Consider the following 16,401-nt stretch of genomic DNA (forward strand, 5'->3'; position numbering starts at 1 on the left):
CCCAGTATAAGGAGGTATGAATTTTATACTTTTTGGAGTGGTTCAGTATTAATAAAATTGTAGTTTGCACATTGTCATGTATTGAAACAACTTGGCACATTCATTCCATTACTCTCTGGAAATTGATTTTCACCGTAATGGATTCCTCTACCTTGTAAAATGATAGAACCCTTCCCTGAAGTACATACATCATCATAGCATAAGGATTTTGCCTACTATTCATGCACAACACAAATTATTCTTTTTAAATACTTTGCCAATAAATCTTTCAACCCTCTACTACCAAAAAAAGAGGGAAAGTTCAGGGAAAAATGCACCAAATTGTGCTTATATGTCATTATACATAAAGTTTGCTGCTCATGCAATTCTACTTAAGTCAATAGAATTAAAGTAACAGAGAATTTGGTCCTTAATCTACACATTAGGGACTTTAGATATGTGATCCACCATCTGTGGACTTGCACAAGATTGCTTCTATCGGTAGATTAAACAGAATTCCCCATGATATACTGGCATGTTCTCATTCACAAAACTCCAGAGTTTGGCATATTTCTGAGAGGAAATATTTCTATGATAATGCTTGGATAATTATGGAAACAGATATAATGTGTTTGGGCATTTTTACGTACAGTGGGAGAGGGAGAGAAAATTAAACCTTTCTGTTGGTATGGCAGGAAATGGAACATAAAGTTTCATTATGCGTTTTATTTTTATGTTTAAAATGTAATATTCTTCATACCAGGTTGAAAGATAACTAGTATTGTTTTAAACTGTCTAGTTTTGTGTAGGTGAGTTGTTAAATGAATGTCATTAAAGACTTTGTGTTTTCTTTTTCATACTTAGCTTCTATCACGTGGCGATTATATGCAATGGCATCGAGCCACAGTTCTTCACCAGTGCCTCAGTCAAATAGCAGAGATGCTTTCTTTAAAAAGGAAATGGATTCTGCTAAACGCTTTCGACCTGTGCAATCACTGCCTGATGTATGTCCCAAGGAACCTACAGGTAATTTTGGCTTATAAAGCAGATTAAAATAATGTTATAGTCAGTAACCTGAAAATGATCAATCAGTTTCTCTTGTTTTCTGGATATTAATATAAAATTTTATTTCATACCAATAGGTAGTGTGGCCTTGTATTTACTCCATCCTCAAAATATCACGTTTCCTTTTTGGAGATCTGAAAATCTCCCATTTCCTCCCTGTTTATATCTCCACCTCACACTGACGTCACCAGCCAATGAAGGATATGGGGGAAGAGGCTTCTTTCAGAGCCTGTGAAAGATCACCCAGTGCACAGTTGTGAGACAAAGATAGTTGTCCCAAGGGAGCAAGAGATCAAGATGTGTAACTCTGGCACTCTTATAAGGTCACTTCTTAGTTAGAATGAGAGCTGTCATAGAAAATGGTTGAGAGTCAGGGTATGTCTACACTACACCGTTAATTCGAACTAACTTAGTTCGAATTAGTTAATTCGAACTAAGCTAATTCGAACTAACGCTGTGTGGCGGGGCCGCCCCGCCACTTCTGGAGCTGGCCGCGACCCAGGGGCACCCCGATCGCGGAGAGACGCTGTCAGGGCCGGCCGGCCCAAGCCGCAAGGAGAAGCGGCATCCGCCCAGCCCCGCGCCAAGCGGGACGTCACCCCCGCGCCGGGGAAACATGGCGCCCGCAGAGGACGCAGGGGGGGGACGTCATCACCCTGCGTCGGGCGGGAGATTTAAAAACAGTGGACGCCCGCCCGGTAAGGGGGGGTGAGCAGGGAGACCGGGCAGCCCAGGAGGAGCCGTGGGGGACCGGATACTGGCGGCCCTGGGTGAGGTTAAACCCAGGGGGCCGAGGATAGAGGGCAAGGGACCGGGGAGAGAAAGAAGCGACCTAGGGCGGGGCCGCGGAACCCGTGAGCGGGGGAGTTTAGGGTTCGCAGACCCCCCCCGTTATTAGCTAGGACCAGCGTCCTAGCTTTAGGGCTCTGGGTCGGGGTCCGGAGCGAGGGTGGGCCCAGACCCCCTTCCTCTCCCCCTTTCCCAAGAGTGTGTGGTCGCTGGGGCAACGGCGGTGCAACCCGTGCGAGGCATAGCACGGCGGGATTAGCAAGTGTTTGGAAGCCTTGAGGGGCAAGAGGGGCGCGCCCGACAATAGCACGGTAAAAAGGGGGGGGTTTCCCCCCCTTCCCCCCCTACCTCCGGGGCGGGGGCGTGTTACACGCGTCTAGAACTAAAAACTAGTTCGAATTAGCTTTTTGCTGATTCGAACTAGTATGTCCACATTGAGTGGACCCTGAACCGGGGTTAAGGCTGGCCGGAAGCAGTGCCAGCAGTGCATCAGATGAGGACTTAGAGCGTGGAGCTGCTGCCTCAGGCTAGCCGAGGGCTGTGCTTAAAGGGACCTGACCCCCACCCCGGACAGACAGTTCTCAGGGATGCCCCGCTTGCAAAGCAGTCCTGGCTTGGAGTGCCCTGAGTGCCCACACTGGGCACATCACAGCACTCGGCCATCAGACCGGCTGCACTTGCTGCAGGCTGCCATCTCGGGAGAGGAGGCAATTGGGGGGCTGCAGGAGAGCTTCCACCCCCAGAAGCCCGCAGAGGCAGCCCAGTCCTCCCCATCGGGGCTTGTACCCCATTCCTCCCTCACTTCCTTCCACTTACCCTTCCCTAGCCCCCCTTCCTGATGTACTAAATAAAGAAAACGTGTGGTCAAAAATAGAATCTCTCTTTATTGAACAAAACGGGGGGAGACTGGGAAAAGGAGGTGGGAGAGGGGAAGAGAGAGGGTGGGAGAGGGGAGGGCAACTAAAATGATCAGAGGTTTGGAAGAGGTCCCATATGAAGAGAGGCTAAAGAGACTGGGACTTTTCAGTTTAGAAAAGAGGAGACTGAGGGGGGATAGGATAGAGGTCTATAAAAGCATGAGTGGGGTGGAGAGGGTGCATACAGAAAAGTTCTTCATTAGTTCCCATAATAGAAGGACTAGAGGACACCAAAGGAAAGGAATGGGTAGCAGGCTTCAAACTAGTAACAGAAAGTTGTTCTTCACAAAGCAAAGAGTCAACCTGTGGAACTCCTTGCTGCAGGAGGCTGTGAAGGCTAGAACTGGAACAGAGTTTAAAGAGAAGTGAGATCAAGTCATGGAGGTTGGGTCCATGGAGTGGTATTAGCCAGGGGGTAGGAGTGGTGTCCCTGCCCAAAGTTTGTGGAAGGCTGAAGAGAGATGGCACAAGACAAATGGCTTGGTCACTGTCGTCGGTCCATCCCCTCCAGGGTCCCTAGGGTTGGCCGCTGTCGGCAGACAGGCTACTGGACTAGATGGACCTTTGGTCTGACCCAGAACGGCCATTGTAAGCTCAGGGTTGGGTGTCTCAGTGGACCACCTTGATTTTCATGCACACCTGCTCCTGGGTGGCCAGGCTGGCAGCTCTCCTGCCCTAGACGGCCACTTTCCTGTTTCTAGTGCGGAGGTTGTGGACGAGGTCCACGATGTCCGCACTAGACCAGGCGTGTGCCCGCCTCTTGCGGTCCCGAGAAAGCTCCCGGGAGCCGCCAGCCTGGTTCCGGGAAGAGGGGGAGGGCTGGGGGGCATCGGGTGGCTGGCTCGAGCCGTGCCAGGTGCAGGGTCTGCTAGCTGGGTGCTGGCAGGCTTGCACCTGGCACGGGCATCATAGCCAGCCCGTGCCCCTTTAAGGGGTCCGGGGCCGGGAGGGGGGCAATAGAGTTTCCCTGGTGTTGGCCAGAGTGGCCACCAGGGAAAGCTGGGGAGGGCTAGCCTCCCACTAGTTTGAATTAAGGGGCTACACACCCCTTAATTCGAACTAGTAAGTTCGAACTAGGCTTAGTCCTCGTACAATGAGGTTTACCTAGTTTGAACTAAGCGCTCTGCTAGTTCGAATTAAGTTCGAACTAGCGGAGCGCTAGTGTAGCGCCTATCAAAGTTAATTCGAACTAACGTCCGTTAGTTCGAATTAACTTTGTAGTGTAGACATACCCTAAGGGACATAAAGGGGGGAAGTAGTGGGACTTTGGAAATTCCCTAAAGTAACATGTGAGAACCTTAACTGTAGTTCTAGGATGGTGGATACAGTAGTTCAAGTTTGTATATTAAAGATTTATTTAAGTCTACAGAGTTCTTTCAAAGGGTGCCAGAAGAATTAATGGTATTTGTGTGAGGATACTGAAGGAATATACCTAACTACAGGTTTAAAATTGTAATACAAAAATGAGTTTGTTGTGGAAAGGGATAGTTCGTCTGATATGCAATCCCTTTTTTAGATAATTCTGATGCTTTGTATAAATAACATTTTTTTAAATGTGTGGTTTGTTTCAAGGACTACATTCAGTTTACTATGAAAAATGTACTTTTCTTTTCTTAATGGACTGTTTTATCTTTTGTGCTTAAAGGTGATCCTAATAATTTAGGTGACAGCCCATCTCTAGTTGCAGATCAGCATAGATGGACAATTTATCATTCCAAAGTAAATCTCCCAGCGGCACTAAATGATCCTAGATTAGCAAAAAGGGAAACTGATTTCTTTACAAAAACATGGGGACTGGATTTTGTGGACACAGAAGTTGCACCTTCATTCTACCTCCCACAGATCAACAAGGAAAATTTTGTGTTATACCAACAAGAAATCGTTCAGGTAAAGCTCCAAAGTTAGATATATTATGTGCTAAAATGAAACTTCAGAGGAGCCATTTGAGTCTGACCCCACTAAGAGACTATGCCTGTTAATAGTTCACCATCTTATTATCTGGTAACTACTGTCTAGTTCTATGCTAGTTGACTCTTTTCTTGGTCCTGGTATAGTGTGTGTGATAAATTCACCATTCTCAGCATGTCTACATTCTTTTTCCCTGATATTTCTTCTTTTTTTAGTTCCTAAATGCCATACTCTTGTTAGGGGTGTTAGCAAGTAGTTGACTGGAGTATCGACTACTCAAAGCTGGTTCCCCTCAGCACCAGCTCTGCGGTGCCACCTCCCCTCCTTCCCCCTGCACTACCTCTATCGGAAGCAGTGGGGGGGATAGGGAAGGCTGCTTCACAGCAGCTTCTGCCTGTGGCCGGCCAAGGCTTGCTGTGGGTGGAGGCTGCTCCGGCAGCAGCCCCTGTCTGGGGGAGGTCCTAGCAGGGAGTTGGGACCCCACGGGCAGCCAAGCCCTGGCTGCCATAAACAGGGACTGGTGCTGGAGCAGCCTCTATATGCGGCAGACAGGGCTGACCATGGGCAGGGGCTGCTGCAGTAGCAGCCCCTGCCTGTGACCAGCCTTCGCTGCCACAAATAGAGGCTGCTCCTGCAGCAGCCGCTGTTCGTGGTGAACAGGGGCTGCTGGACTCAGCACAAGCTGGGACCAAGCAATCCTGGCTCATGATGGTCCAGGACGCTGCGCCTCTGCATTTGAAATTTAGTAAGAGCCCGGTTTGAGCTGGCTCCTGAAGATACCCCCACTGCAGCTCTGCAGAGCGGTTCTTATTGAATCGTGTAGTCGATACAGATTGCATCAACTACACAGTTAGTCAGAAAACCGCAATTTAACATCCCTAACTCTTGGTTAAATGTACAGTCCTTATCATTGCTGTTCATCTTCACTATTTTCATTAGCTTATTGAAAACTTCACTAATTATTCTTAAAAGCATATTCAGTAGTTTCACTCTCTAATCTAAAAAAACCCAACCCTCAGTCGCCTGGTGAAATGTAAAACATAACTAAATTATTACTAAGAGTGTCTTTAAAATGGTCTGTGTACAAAATGCTTAAATATACATAATGAAGTAAGAAACTGACTAATGGTCATCTGATAAAAGTCAGAGCTGTTTTTCAGGTTTTTTTTTTTTAAATAGCACAGCCTAAAATAAGACATGGAAAATTGCTGTGTTCTGTTCCTTTGGCTATTGCTTCCTTTAACTTTTGGCTGCTGTGAGGAACTGATTATCAACTCTTCCTCCTCAGTGTAGTACAGGTTGGACCTCTCTTGTCCGGAACCCTTGGCACCTGCCCGGTCCCAGATGAGGGAATTTGCTCTCCACCCCATGAGGCCTTGCGGCTCCCTGACTACCTTCCCCCTGCGAGGGGAGAGGGGGCACAGCTCCTGGCCCCTCTCTGGGGAGACTTGGGAGGTCACATGGCTGCTGCTCCACCCCCTGGAGCTCCGGGGAGACCTGGGAAACTGCGGGGCTGCTGCCCTGCCCCCCCCCAGAGCTTCATGGAGGCTGTGTGGCTATCACCTACCCCAACACCAGGGAGGCCGGGACCCTCAGCACTGGTAAGGGAGGGAGGAGGAGGCGGCCAGGTGGCTGAGAGGGGAGGGGCTGTGGGACGCAAAGTGGCGTGATGATGTCACTGTGTCGTCCTGCAGGAAAAACTTTTTTATATATACAGAAAGATGTTTATATAGCCAATATTTAAAAAAAATAAACTATTGCATGAAAAATGAAATACAACTATTTGTGAAAATAAACAAAGTATTGGAAGGAGAGGCATGAGTTGCTTGTGAAAAGAATTTTTGATACATCTTGCAGCTTCAGTTTGCTGTGAAAAAACAAGAGGACAAAATAGAAGAGTCTTATAAAATGTGGAATCCATGTTTAAGCTTTATAAGTAAAAACAGAAACTTAGCTTAGCTAAATAGGGTATAAGATTTTACTGTGGTGCATATAAGTATGATGGGGAAGGAATTTTTATATGTTACATTTGAGAAGAAAGTCAGTAAAAGGATGTTTTTACTTTAGTGAAGGATTACTTGCAGATTAGACTGCAAATAAATAATAGTTGTAAGCTTGTAACTGCAATCAGTGGATATTTATATTTCATTTTGTGGAAAGAATTTAGATCAGGGGTTTTCAAACTCTGGGTCGTGGCCTGTAAGGGCAAGCTACTAGCTCGTCAGAAGACACTTTGCTTACCTGTGCCTCTGCAGGTATGGACCATCCCTGGCCAATGGGAACTACGGAAAGCAATGCCCCGGTCCACACTGCTTCTTGTAGCTCCCATTGTCTGGGAATGATGGTTGGTGGCCAATGGGAGTAGCAATTGACCATATCTGTGGAGGTGCAGGTAAACAAAGCATCTTGCGGCAGCTAGTAGCTTGCCCTTAAAAGCTGCGACCCAGAGTTTGAAAACCCCTGATTTAAAAAATAAGTTCACAGAAAAGAAGACAGTGAAACTATTGATTTGAAATCAACAAAGAAATAACATACCAACCAGATAACAAACAAGGATTTCAGCCTCCAGAATTGTCATTCTGGTATCTTTTACATTTTACCTAGGAAAAAATTAGTCTTGAAGGTGTCAGAATTATTTGACATAATGTAATATCTTATACTGAAAATGTTCTGAATATTCCTTTTAAACGAAAAAGGGTTTTTTAATTGTATTACTGTCAGACTATTTCTTAAATATCTTTTCTCTTTTATATAGAGAGAGAAGATTCATGAAAGATGCAAGAATATTTGTCCTCCTAAAGATACCTTCGACAGTACTCTCTTAAATACTCATGGTAAACACTATTCATTTACTTCTTAAAAAGTCATTTTCTTTTCTATAATATAATACACTTGTCAAATCTTTTTGTTGTTCTTATGATGATATCTGCTGCAATAGCTGCTGGTTTATTTTTAATGATCACTGAAAATCCAGTCATAATTGGATAGAGACATTGTAGGTTAAAAATACTAGAGATTCCTGTCCTCTAATTCTTCCTTGGCATCTCTGCAGTCCCGATTTGAAATTACGTCCATGACCGTGTTTCATTTAACTTCCTCTTATTTAAAAAAAAATGAAGAAGAGAAAGAAACTAGATTATGTGATTCTGCTGAGTTTCTGGCTACTGGTCATATTCTGAGCAATAAAGAATCCATTCTCCCACGTCTGTGTGGAGAACAAAAATTGGAATTTGTGACATTGTGGCATCCCTGACATACTGAAAGATCATTAGCAACGGGGGGTGGGGGGGGGGGGCTTGCACAGTGATTTTAATGGAGTCTGTAGCTGTAACAAGACTCTTTTTCCTGACATATTTTGGTTTTGTAGTGAGGTATCTCAAAGATTGAGAACTAACACAAAAGACAAGTAGAGAAAGTATAATGGAAAATCTAAAATAAGCTTGTAGTTCTTAATTCTTTTACTTTCCCATATGAGAGTTTCACTGGTGAATCAATGCTCATTGGGTGAAAGTTTGTCTGCGTCCCCTATTTCTAGTAATTACAGAATGCTTCCCTGTTTTTAATTACTCCATTGGATTCAGCTCATCTTGCCAGGATTTCTAATACCTCTGGTAGCTCAGTTTTTTCCCTTTCCATGGAAAATAATGTTCAATTTCCCTCTCCCCCCCCCTTTCATAGTTTAAGTTCTTGAGAACTAACTCTGATATTGAATTATGCTTTACCTTTGTCAGGACAATAACATTCTTCCTCTGTTAAATGCCTGTTGTACCACAGAGGGGTCTTGCTAGCGTTATATGAACAATATCATAGCTTTAGAATGGATAGCTTTTATTCTACATTAGTTCTGTATTTGTTAAAATGCCTGTTTAAGCACTTTATCTAGCCCAAAACATGCAGGCTTCAATAAGAATAACTATCCTGAGGAAAGGTTGGTGCAAAGCCAAACAGGATAAAAATCTCTGCATCAGGGCATTGGAGAGTGCATGTGGGAGAACAGATCTTTGATAAACTAACTCTCCAATCCTGGGTTGGAGTTGCCTATTTTTCTCCAGTCCCAGAAGACTTAACTTGGGGTCTCACTGCTGTAAGAGTTGCTGTGGCTTGAGACTGAGGACAGAAAGCTGAGGGATGGTTCTTGGGCCCTGTTGACTTTTGTTTTTTTTATACAAATAAAGTAAGAGCTCTATAGGCGAGAGGTGGTAAAAATTCCTTTTCACCATGGTTATTAAGTGGGGAGGAGGGGACCTCCAAGTGAGCTGTGGACTTCTAGTTTCATCTTCCTCTCTTTTTGGCTGGACAGGCCTCTGTACATTCTGACTGAGCTCCTTTTATGTGACGAGCCCCAAGAGTGTGGAATCTTCTCACTTCCAAAAGGGGACAAGGCATGGAGCTTCAGTGCAGCTCTTCTTCAGTCCTGACTTTTTTTCCTTCCCTATGCAACCACTCCTTATAATCATCACTTCAGCCCATGGGCTGCAACGGTACCAACTCCGTGTCACTTGCACAGTGGGTTAGGGCAGGCCACTGACAGAGAGGGGCGAAGGGGGTACGGCACAGGAGCCCGGCGTTTCAAAGGGCCCCGGAGCTCCCAGCTGCTGCTGCTCTGGATCCCTGGGCTCCTTTGAATTGCCACCGGAGCACCCGAGCGCCACTCCAAACAGCTCTGAGGCGTGGAGAGAGAACCCAGTGTCGTGCTCTGGGCAGCGCTAAGGGCTGACTGCCCTAAGCCACGCCCCTTCCACCCTAGCCCCACCCCCTTTGGTGTGGGGAGCCGGTCCCCCGATGCCTTACCCCCACAGTGTCAGCCCCACTGTGTTAATGTCTCTGAATCTGTGTGGATCCCGTGGTTCCTCCCATCACACCTCAATGCATTTGCCTTCTGGGTCTAACCCCATTGAGCATGCAACCCCCAGTGAGTGCCAATGAGAAGATTAAATGGTGCAGAGGGCCTTATGCTGGTCCTCATCAGCAAGATGAAGTTCACTCTGAATGAGTTTGAAGTGCTGCATTTCTTTTATAGCATAACTAATACCCTAATTTTTAAATCAGTCTAATTCTGACATATCCGAGTGCCACACAGAAACTGTAGGCAGGTCCCCCCCAATCACAAAGGGCAATGAGGCCTTTAATATCTGACTAATTAAATTAATTGTTTTAATAAGTTTTCTGATCACGGACTATAGAAGACTACAATGAAGTCTTATATTTATCATGCTAGCTTACTTATATTTTATTTATTTTTAGATAAATCCAGGACAGATCTGGAACAAGTACCTAAGGTATGATTGCAGTACAGTATAGGTTTTGTGAAGGAAAAATGTGCTTCTAGTGTATGACTTCATAGTGTGTTTGTATGTGAGCATATATAAGAGGAAGAACTGTTTTAATAGATATCCTCTGACCCTCCTAAGTTGCAGTAATGCACGTAGATCTTAGACAAAGCAATCCAGATGGATAATACTCAAGTTTTTTGGCTCTTTTTGTCTCCTGAGTGTCATTTATTCTTTTAGTGAATATTGAAGGGAAAACACAACTGCCATTATTTTCAAGCCTTAATTGATAAATAATCATAGAATCGTACACAGACAGCTACCTTGCTCTGTACTGAAGTGTGGCTGTGGTCTGTTGGACACCATTGTCTAGGAAAAACACTCCCAAGGAAAAGGAGGAGTGGGGGAATGTTAGATGCAAGTTACAGAACATAAGAAATGCCATATTGGGTCAGACCAGTTCTGTGTAGCCTTATATTCTGTTTTCTAACAGTGGCCAATGCTAGGTGCCCCAGAGGAATGAACAGAACACGTAATCTAGTGATCCCTCCCTTGTTACCTATTCCCAGCTTCTGACAAACAGAGGATAGGGACACTATTCCTACCCATCTTGGCTAATAGCCAGGGCTCGCCGAACCGCGGCAAGCACCGCTCGCCAGCCGCGCTGTCTGGCGATCTGCGCATGTGCAGGTCGCCCGAACCCGGCTCTTCCGGGTTGCAATCTACTTGCCATGGGCGAGTAGATTGTATTATTTGTCAAGCCCTGCTAATAGCCATTGATGAACCTACCCTATTGTTAGATCTGATACTATTGCTATTTATTGTAGCATCTAGGCACCCTGTTAAGGATTAGGGCTCTATTGTGTTAGGCACTTAACATATAAATAACAAGACAACTCCTGTCCCAGTCTTTATGACAGACAGGTGGTCAGAACAGACAAACCTTCACCATTTTATTCAGACTAAAAAAATTGTCCAGTTTATAATACATTATCAGGGAAATGGTTTAATGTTGATCACTACGCATGCCCTGAAGGTCTGTAGTAGGGAATTAAGTGACTACTCGAGTAGTCAACTACCCGATAAGCTTAGGCTTATCAGGTAAAGTCACTACTCGTGTGTCCACGCTCCGCTCCCGCTGCCTCTGTATCAGAGGCAGCAAGTGGAGAGAGAGGGAAGCAGGAGCTGGTGCTTGGGGAAGCCAGCTTAAAAGCTGGTTTCCCCCCAGCACCTTCTCCATTCTGTGTGGGGGGAGGGGGGGCCGGGAGAGGGGACAGTGGAGGCAGAACTGCAGCAATCCCGGAACTGGGGCGAGCTAGGATTGTTCAGTCCTGGATCACGCCACCTCTGGGAGCTAACCCCTGCGTGCCCAGCTCCATTTAAACTGCAGAGCTGCAGTGAGGGGTAGTAAGCACCCCCTCCTCATTGACTAATTGAGTAGTCAATGGAAATTCCATCAACTATTTGATTAGCTAATTAACTGCTACTTAACATCCCTAATTTGTAGGGGTATGTCTACACTTTCACCCTCTTTCGAGAGAGAGATGCAAATGAAGACATTCGAAATTGCAAATGAAGCTGGGATTTAAATATCCTGTGCTTCATTTGCATATTCACATTATGGTGCTATTTCAAAATAACAGACGTTGTTAAGACACGGTTATTTTGAGAGAAAACCCTTCTCTCGAAATAACTGGTAAACTTCATTGTATGAGGAATAAGGGTTATTTCGAGAGAAGGGTTTTCTCTCGAAATAACCATGTCTTAACAGCGTCTGTTATTTCGAAATAGCGCTATTTTGAAATAGCTCCATGATGCAAATATGCAAATGAAGCACGGGGTATTTAAATCCTGGCTTCATTTGCAATTTCGAATGTCTTCATTTGCATCCCTCTCTCGAAAGAGGGTGCAAGTGTAGACATACCCTAAAGTTGTAGCTAAAGTCGTTTTCATTGCTACTTTTGAAATCAAGGCCAAGGAACAGATGGTGCTTTGTACTGATTTCTCACTGTTGAATCCTTTGATGTCGTGTGTGGTGCTTGGGGTGAATAGGGAGGAAATAGTCCAGTCCTCCTAAAAGTTCCAGGCCATATAGTGGTTTTAAGGAGTAAAACTAAGCCAGATGCAGCTGTGTCAGAGACCACACTTCATTGAGATGAACAGAGGCAGGAACAGAATTGAGGCCTTCTAGTGACCAGAGTTGCTGCATTGCGCCTGGGGAGGCAGGCTTTGGAGCTATGTACTGACAATCCAGCATTCTGCAGAGTCCAGTTGCAGGGGCATCATGTGTGCTGTTGTACAGTGGGAATCAGAAACCTGGACTCAATGAATTAATTGCAAGATGGATCCACCACTTGGTGGAAGTGTGAGCAGCATGGAGCCTGCTCCACCTTTACGGATGGAGTACCAGCAGTGGAGCATCTCTCCTGCTGAAGAGTGTCCCAAAGAAGGATTCATTCCTGCCCCATAGAAGACCTCCCCTCAGTACAACTCAGGATTTGGGACTTGGACCATTTGTACGTCTGTACCATTAGGCTGTTTAACTGCAGAGTCAGGAAGACAACCCAGCACTGGGTCACATTCATTTCACAGTTGGAAAATGTGTCTCAATTGTAAGGAGTAGCTTGCTTGCTTGATTTATGTATTTGCTAGCAGACTTACCTGGTGTTGTCCAGGTCCTTCAGGGCAGGGGGCTGGCAGTGCGGGGGGTGCAGGACTTAGGGCAGGGCTTTGGGGATGTTTGGGGACGAGTGCAGGAAGATGTGAGAGTGAGCGTGTAAGAGTGAGCAGGGGGGTGAGAAGGGGCTCGGGCAGGGGGCCCATCCGGTATGGGCCTTCTCTGTCCCCGTCTCCACCCCCAGCTCCCCTCCCCAACTTCCGGGTGTTTTCTGTCCCCCCAGCACTCCCTCCTCCCCAGCCATTTTCTTCTCCCCCCCCCCCCACCCCCCACAGTTGTCAGGGGCCTTTTTTCTCCATCCTCAGGCCCCTCCAGGTACCAGTGGGGGAAAAGGTGTGGGGCAGGGGGATACTTACTGGTGTGTTGACAAGCAAGATGGCTTAGCCCCAGCCCTGCTGGCCACTCTCTTGGTGGTATGACTGCCTTCAGTGGACACTGCAGGATAGCTCTCCCTCTGAACAGCAACCCCTTCCTTTGCATGTTACGCAAAACAGTCGTGTTCCTGGGCTTCCAGGTGTCCTGACCTTGCTTTAACTTAGAAGAAGAGGAAGCTGCCTTCCAAATTTGGTGGCCCTGTCTCATACCCTTTAATAGTTCTTGAACACACACAGAGACAGAGAGATGCTGCTTTTAGAGAAACTGACAGGTAGGATCCTCAGAAGAATTGTCAAAATGGGGTTGGTTGGTTTGCACTTTGTTTTCAAAGGGTGGGGAATAGTGATAAGGAAAGGAAACCAGAGGCAAGAGAGAGATGTAATTATTTATGTTTTTGTTTCAGATTTTTATGAAACCAGATTTTGCCTTGGAAGATTCCTTAACATTTAATGCGGTTTTACCATGGTCTCACTTTAATACTTCTGGAGGAAAGGGAAATCGTGATGCAGCTTCCTCAAAGTTGCTTCAGGAAAAGGTAAGTCTCAGTGCACTATGCTGTTGTTCAGTACAGCTGTTCCCTGATTACAAAGAAAACTATTCTAGCCAAGTCCACTGCCACTGCTCTCTACAGTTATGTGACTCATTAATTTTATGGCCCACGTATTACTTTAATCAGCCTAGGAGCTTTCAGTAAATGCCAGTGGGTGCCACTTTTCTGAGAAGACAATTTTTAAAAAATAAACACATCTGCCAAGGTAGGACCAATGAATGAGCATTGTTACATGCAATATAAAGAGATTCTAGAAGTAACTACTAAAACAATCAAAGAAGACAATACCCATTGAGAACGTCTTTTGTGTGTGTTTTGAATATGACTAGAGCTTGCTGGAGGAGTGAGTGCAAGGAGTGAGTGTATATATTGACAGTTGAATAATAGTACAGCTTTCTCAAAGCTTTCAGGAAAACCCCATATTCAAGGCAGGATTTTCCGTGCACTTCAAGGAAGTATTAAACCTATGTCATCTTTCAGGCATTATACCAGCTGCATTGCTTCCTTTTACAGCAGGGTGGGGAGCCTATAGCTCGAGGGCTAGATCCAGCTGCAGCTTGCTTTTATCTGGCTTGTGAGCTTTGGAGCTCGCCCTCCAACAGGGAGCCAGATGGGGGCTGCTCCAGCCAGATCAGAACAGCCCTCCCCCCACCCCGTGTTACAGAGGGCCTTGGCCAAAGCAGCTGGGCCCACTGTGCCATGGGCAGTCAACTGGTTAAGCCTATAGTTTAATTGGGTAACAATTTACATGGGATTTTACATCCCTATACCCTCCTTCCTGGCCAGACCCCACGCTCCCAGCCTGCTCCTGCACCCTACCTCCTACCCAGACCCCACATCCTCACCCAGCCTGCTCCCCAGCTGCCCCTTCCCATGCACTGAACCCCTCATTTTTTTCCTCACCCCAGAGCCTGGCGGGGGGAGGGCCACTGGTCTTCCTAGGCTCTGGGGTGTAGCTTGAGGGTAGTGAGATGAATGTCTTTTTTTTTTTTTCCTTTTGCTTCTCATTTAGGGTCTCATCTGTGAGTGTGGGGTTTTTTCCCTCCCCACTTGGGGCCAGGTCTGCAAGGGTTTGTGGGTGTTTTCGTGCTTCTTACTTGCGTGTAACTCCTGACTGATTTTTCTATGGATCAGTGGCCCCCGTCCCAAAAAAGGTTCCCCACCCCTGTTTTACGGTTTCTATCACACATGCCTTGAGAGCACAGTGGTGGTTGATGGCAGAGCACTTTCAGCCATATGAGAAATAGGGGTCTTTGGACTAATCACACTCTGAGCTGTTGTGGATTTAAAACTTGTTCGTTTTTAATGGAAAAAGGAAAAAAGCAGACACCTGTTTTGTTGGTATAAATGCTCTTTCAAATCCCTTCCAACAGTTTAATATTGTTGTGACTCTTTTTTGTTTTTAATGTAAACATTTTCCCTGCATATTAAAGTGCAACTGCTTTTCGGAGCTTGCTCCCGTGTAGGTGATGATTGTAGAATAGCATTAGCCGCTCTCTCAGGAATAAATTCTTGCAGCTCTGGCTTTCCTTGCCCATTCATTGGGCATTAGATTGCAGCAAGGTCTATAACAGCGATTCTAAGCCATTGTCTTTCTGAGGTCCCCCACCATGCTATGAAAACACCACAGCCCACATAGGCCCACAGCTGGTTGTCTGTATATAAAAAACAGGGTTTGCATTAGGGGGTAGCAAGCAGGGCAGTTGTCTGGGGCCTCATGCCATGGGTCCCCGTGAAGCTAAGTTGCTCAGCCAGGGCTTTAGCCCCTGGTGGCAGGGCTCAGGGCCTTGGACTTCAGCCCCATGCAGTGGTGCTTCAGCTTTCTGCTGTGGGCCCCAGAGAGTCTAATGCTGACCCTGCTTGGTGGCCCCCCTGAAACCTGCCCGCCACCCACTGCAGGGCCCTGGACCCCTGGTTGAGAACCACTGTTGTCAGTGGCAACAGGTGAGAGAGTACAGAGGGGAACATGGGCCATATGACCTTCCCCCCCCCCAGCCTGGGGAAGGGCAGGGACAATCCCCCTTCCAGCCCCTGCTCTCCCCTACCCTGCCTCTTCCCTCAGCCTTCTCCCCAGAGTGATGTGTCCCGGGAGACTAGCCGGCGAGGGAGGGCCTGGTGCTGATAACAGGGGCCTGCCCTCCCCACTCACCACGGCGTTTGGGAAGCATGTGCCCCCCCTGAGATGCTTTGAACTTATTACTGTCTGACAATGAAACATCAGTTTTAAGAAGCATGCAGCTTGCAGAGAGTGGCTGGGCCAGGATCTTAGGCACTTGGATGAAATGCAGCTGGAGTTCTGAGTTAAGAAAAGAGAAACCGCTCTGGTACTTCAGGGTTTTTGCCCTAGTGCAACCAAAAATAAGAGCCAGCAGAGTCTCTCTAGTTTTCTTCCTGCAGCTTAATAGACTCAAAACACTAAAACAAACAATAGAATCTCAGTGGGGCAGCTCTGATGTATTCAGAGCTGCATTCCTGGCTTTCTAATAATTATGCTGCCCTGTTCTTTACATGAGCCTTACAAAAATGTGTGGCTCTGATCCTGCTTAGACTCAGCTCCGCCTGATTATATTCAGTGCAGTGCCCCCGTCCCTAGTCACCCTGCGCTACTTCCAAGTGGTACTCAGAAAACCCAGTCTGGACCCATCACTTGGAATTTTTATCCCCCCTTTCCCCCCTCCAAATTCCATGGCACTGTGTAGATCAGTTCCCTCAGATAGGGCCTTACCCAAGGGCATGATGCGTTGTGGTGGTGGGGGGTGGGAAGGGAAGGGTATTTGTAAATAAGCTTGTTGTGCATAGACCAAGATTTGCATAATCGATTGAGACTGTAAATCCTAAATGAGATAATTGTGAGAAGAAGTAGCATTACTT

The 16,401-nt window shown here is 46.4% G+C and overlaps 1 protein-coding gene across 3 annotated transcripts in view; it reads left to right on the top strand.

Annotated features, from left to right (window-relative positions):
• Positions 1-16,401, top strand: part of VPS54 (VPS54 subunit of GARP complex) — an 82,273-nt gene that overhangs the window by 16,645 nt on the left and 49,227 nt on the right. For all 3 annotated transcript variants that reach the window (XR_012903028.2, XM_075925590.2, XM_075925589.2), the window contains exons 3-7: positions 844-1,005; positions 4,396-4,637; positions 7,414-7,492; positions 9,903-9,937; positions 13,384-13,515. Coding sequence is in view for 2 of the 3 variants with exons in the window: in XM_075925590.2 (XP_075781705.1) it covers positions 870-1,005; positions 4,396-4,637; positions 7,414-7,492; positions 9,903-9,937; positions 13,384-13,515 (624 nt within the window). In the remaining variant the exon portion in view is untranslated. The remainder of the gene's footprint in view (positions 1-843; positions 1,006-4,395; positions 4,638-7,413; positions 7,493-9,902; positions 9,938-13,383; positions 13,516-16,401) is intronic.

Source organism: Pelodiscus sinensis, chromosome 3 (genome assembly GCF_052426305.1).
Source record: "Pelodiscus sinensis isolate ZL-2025 chromosome 3, ASM5242630v1, whole genome shotgun sequence".
NCBI lineage: Eukaryota > Metazoa > Chordata > Testudines > Trionychidae > Pelodiscus > Pelodiscus sinensis.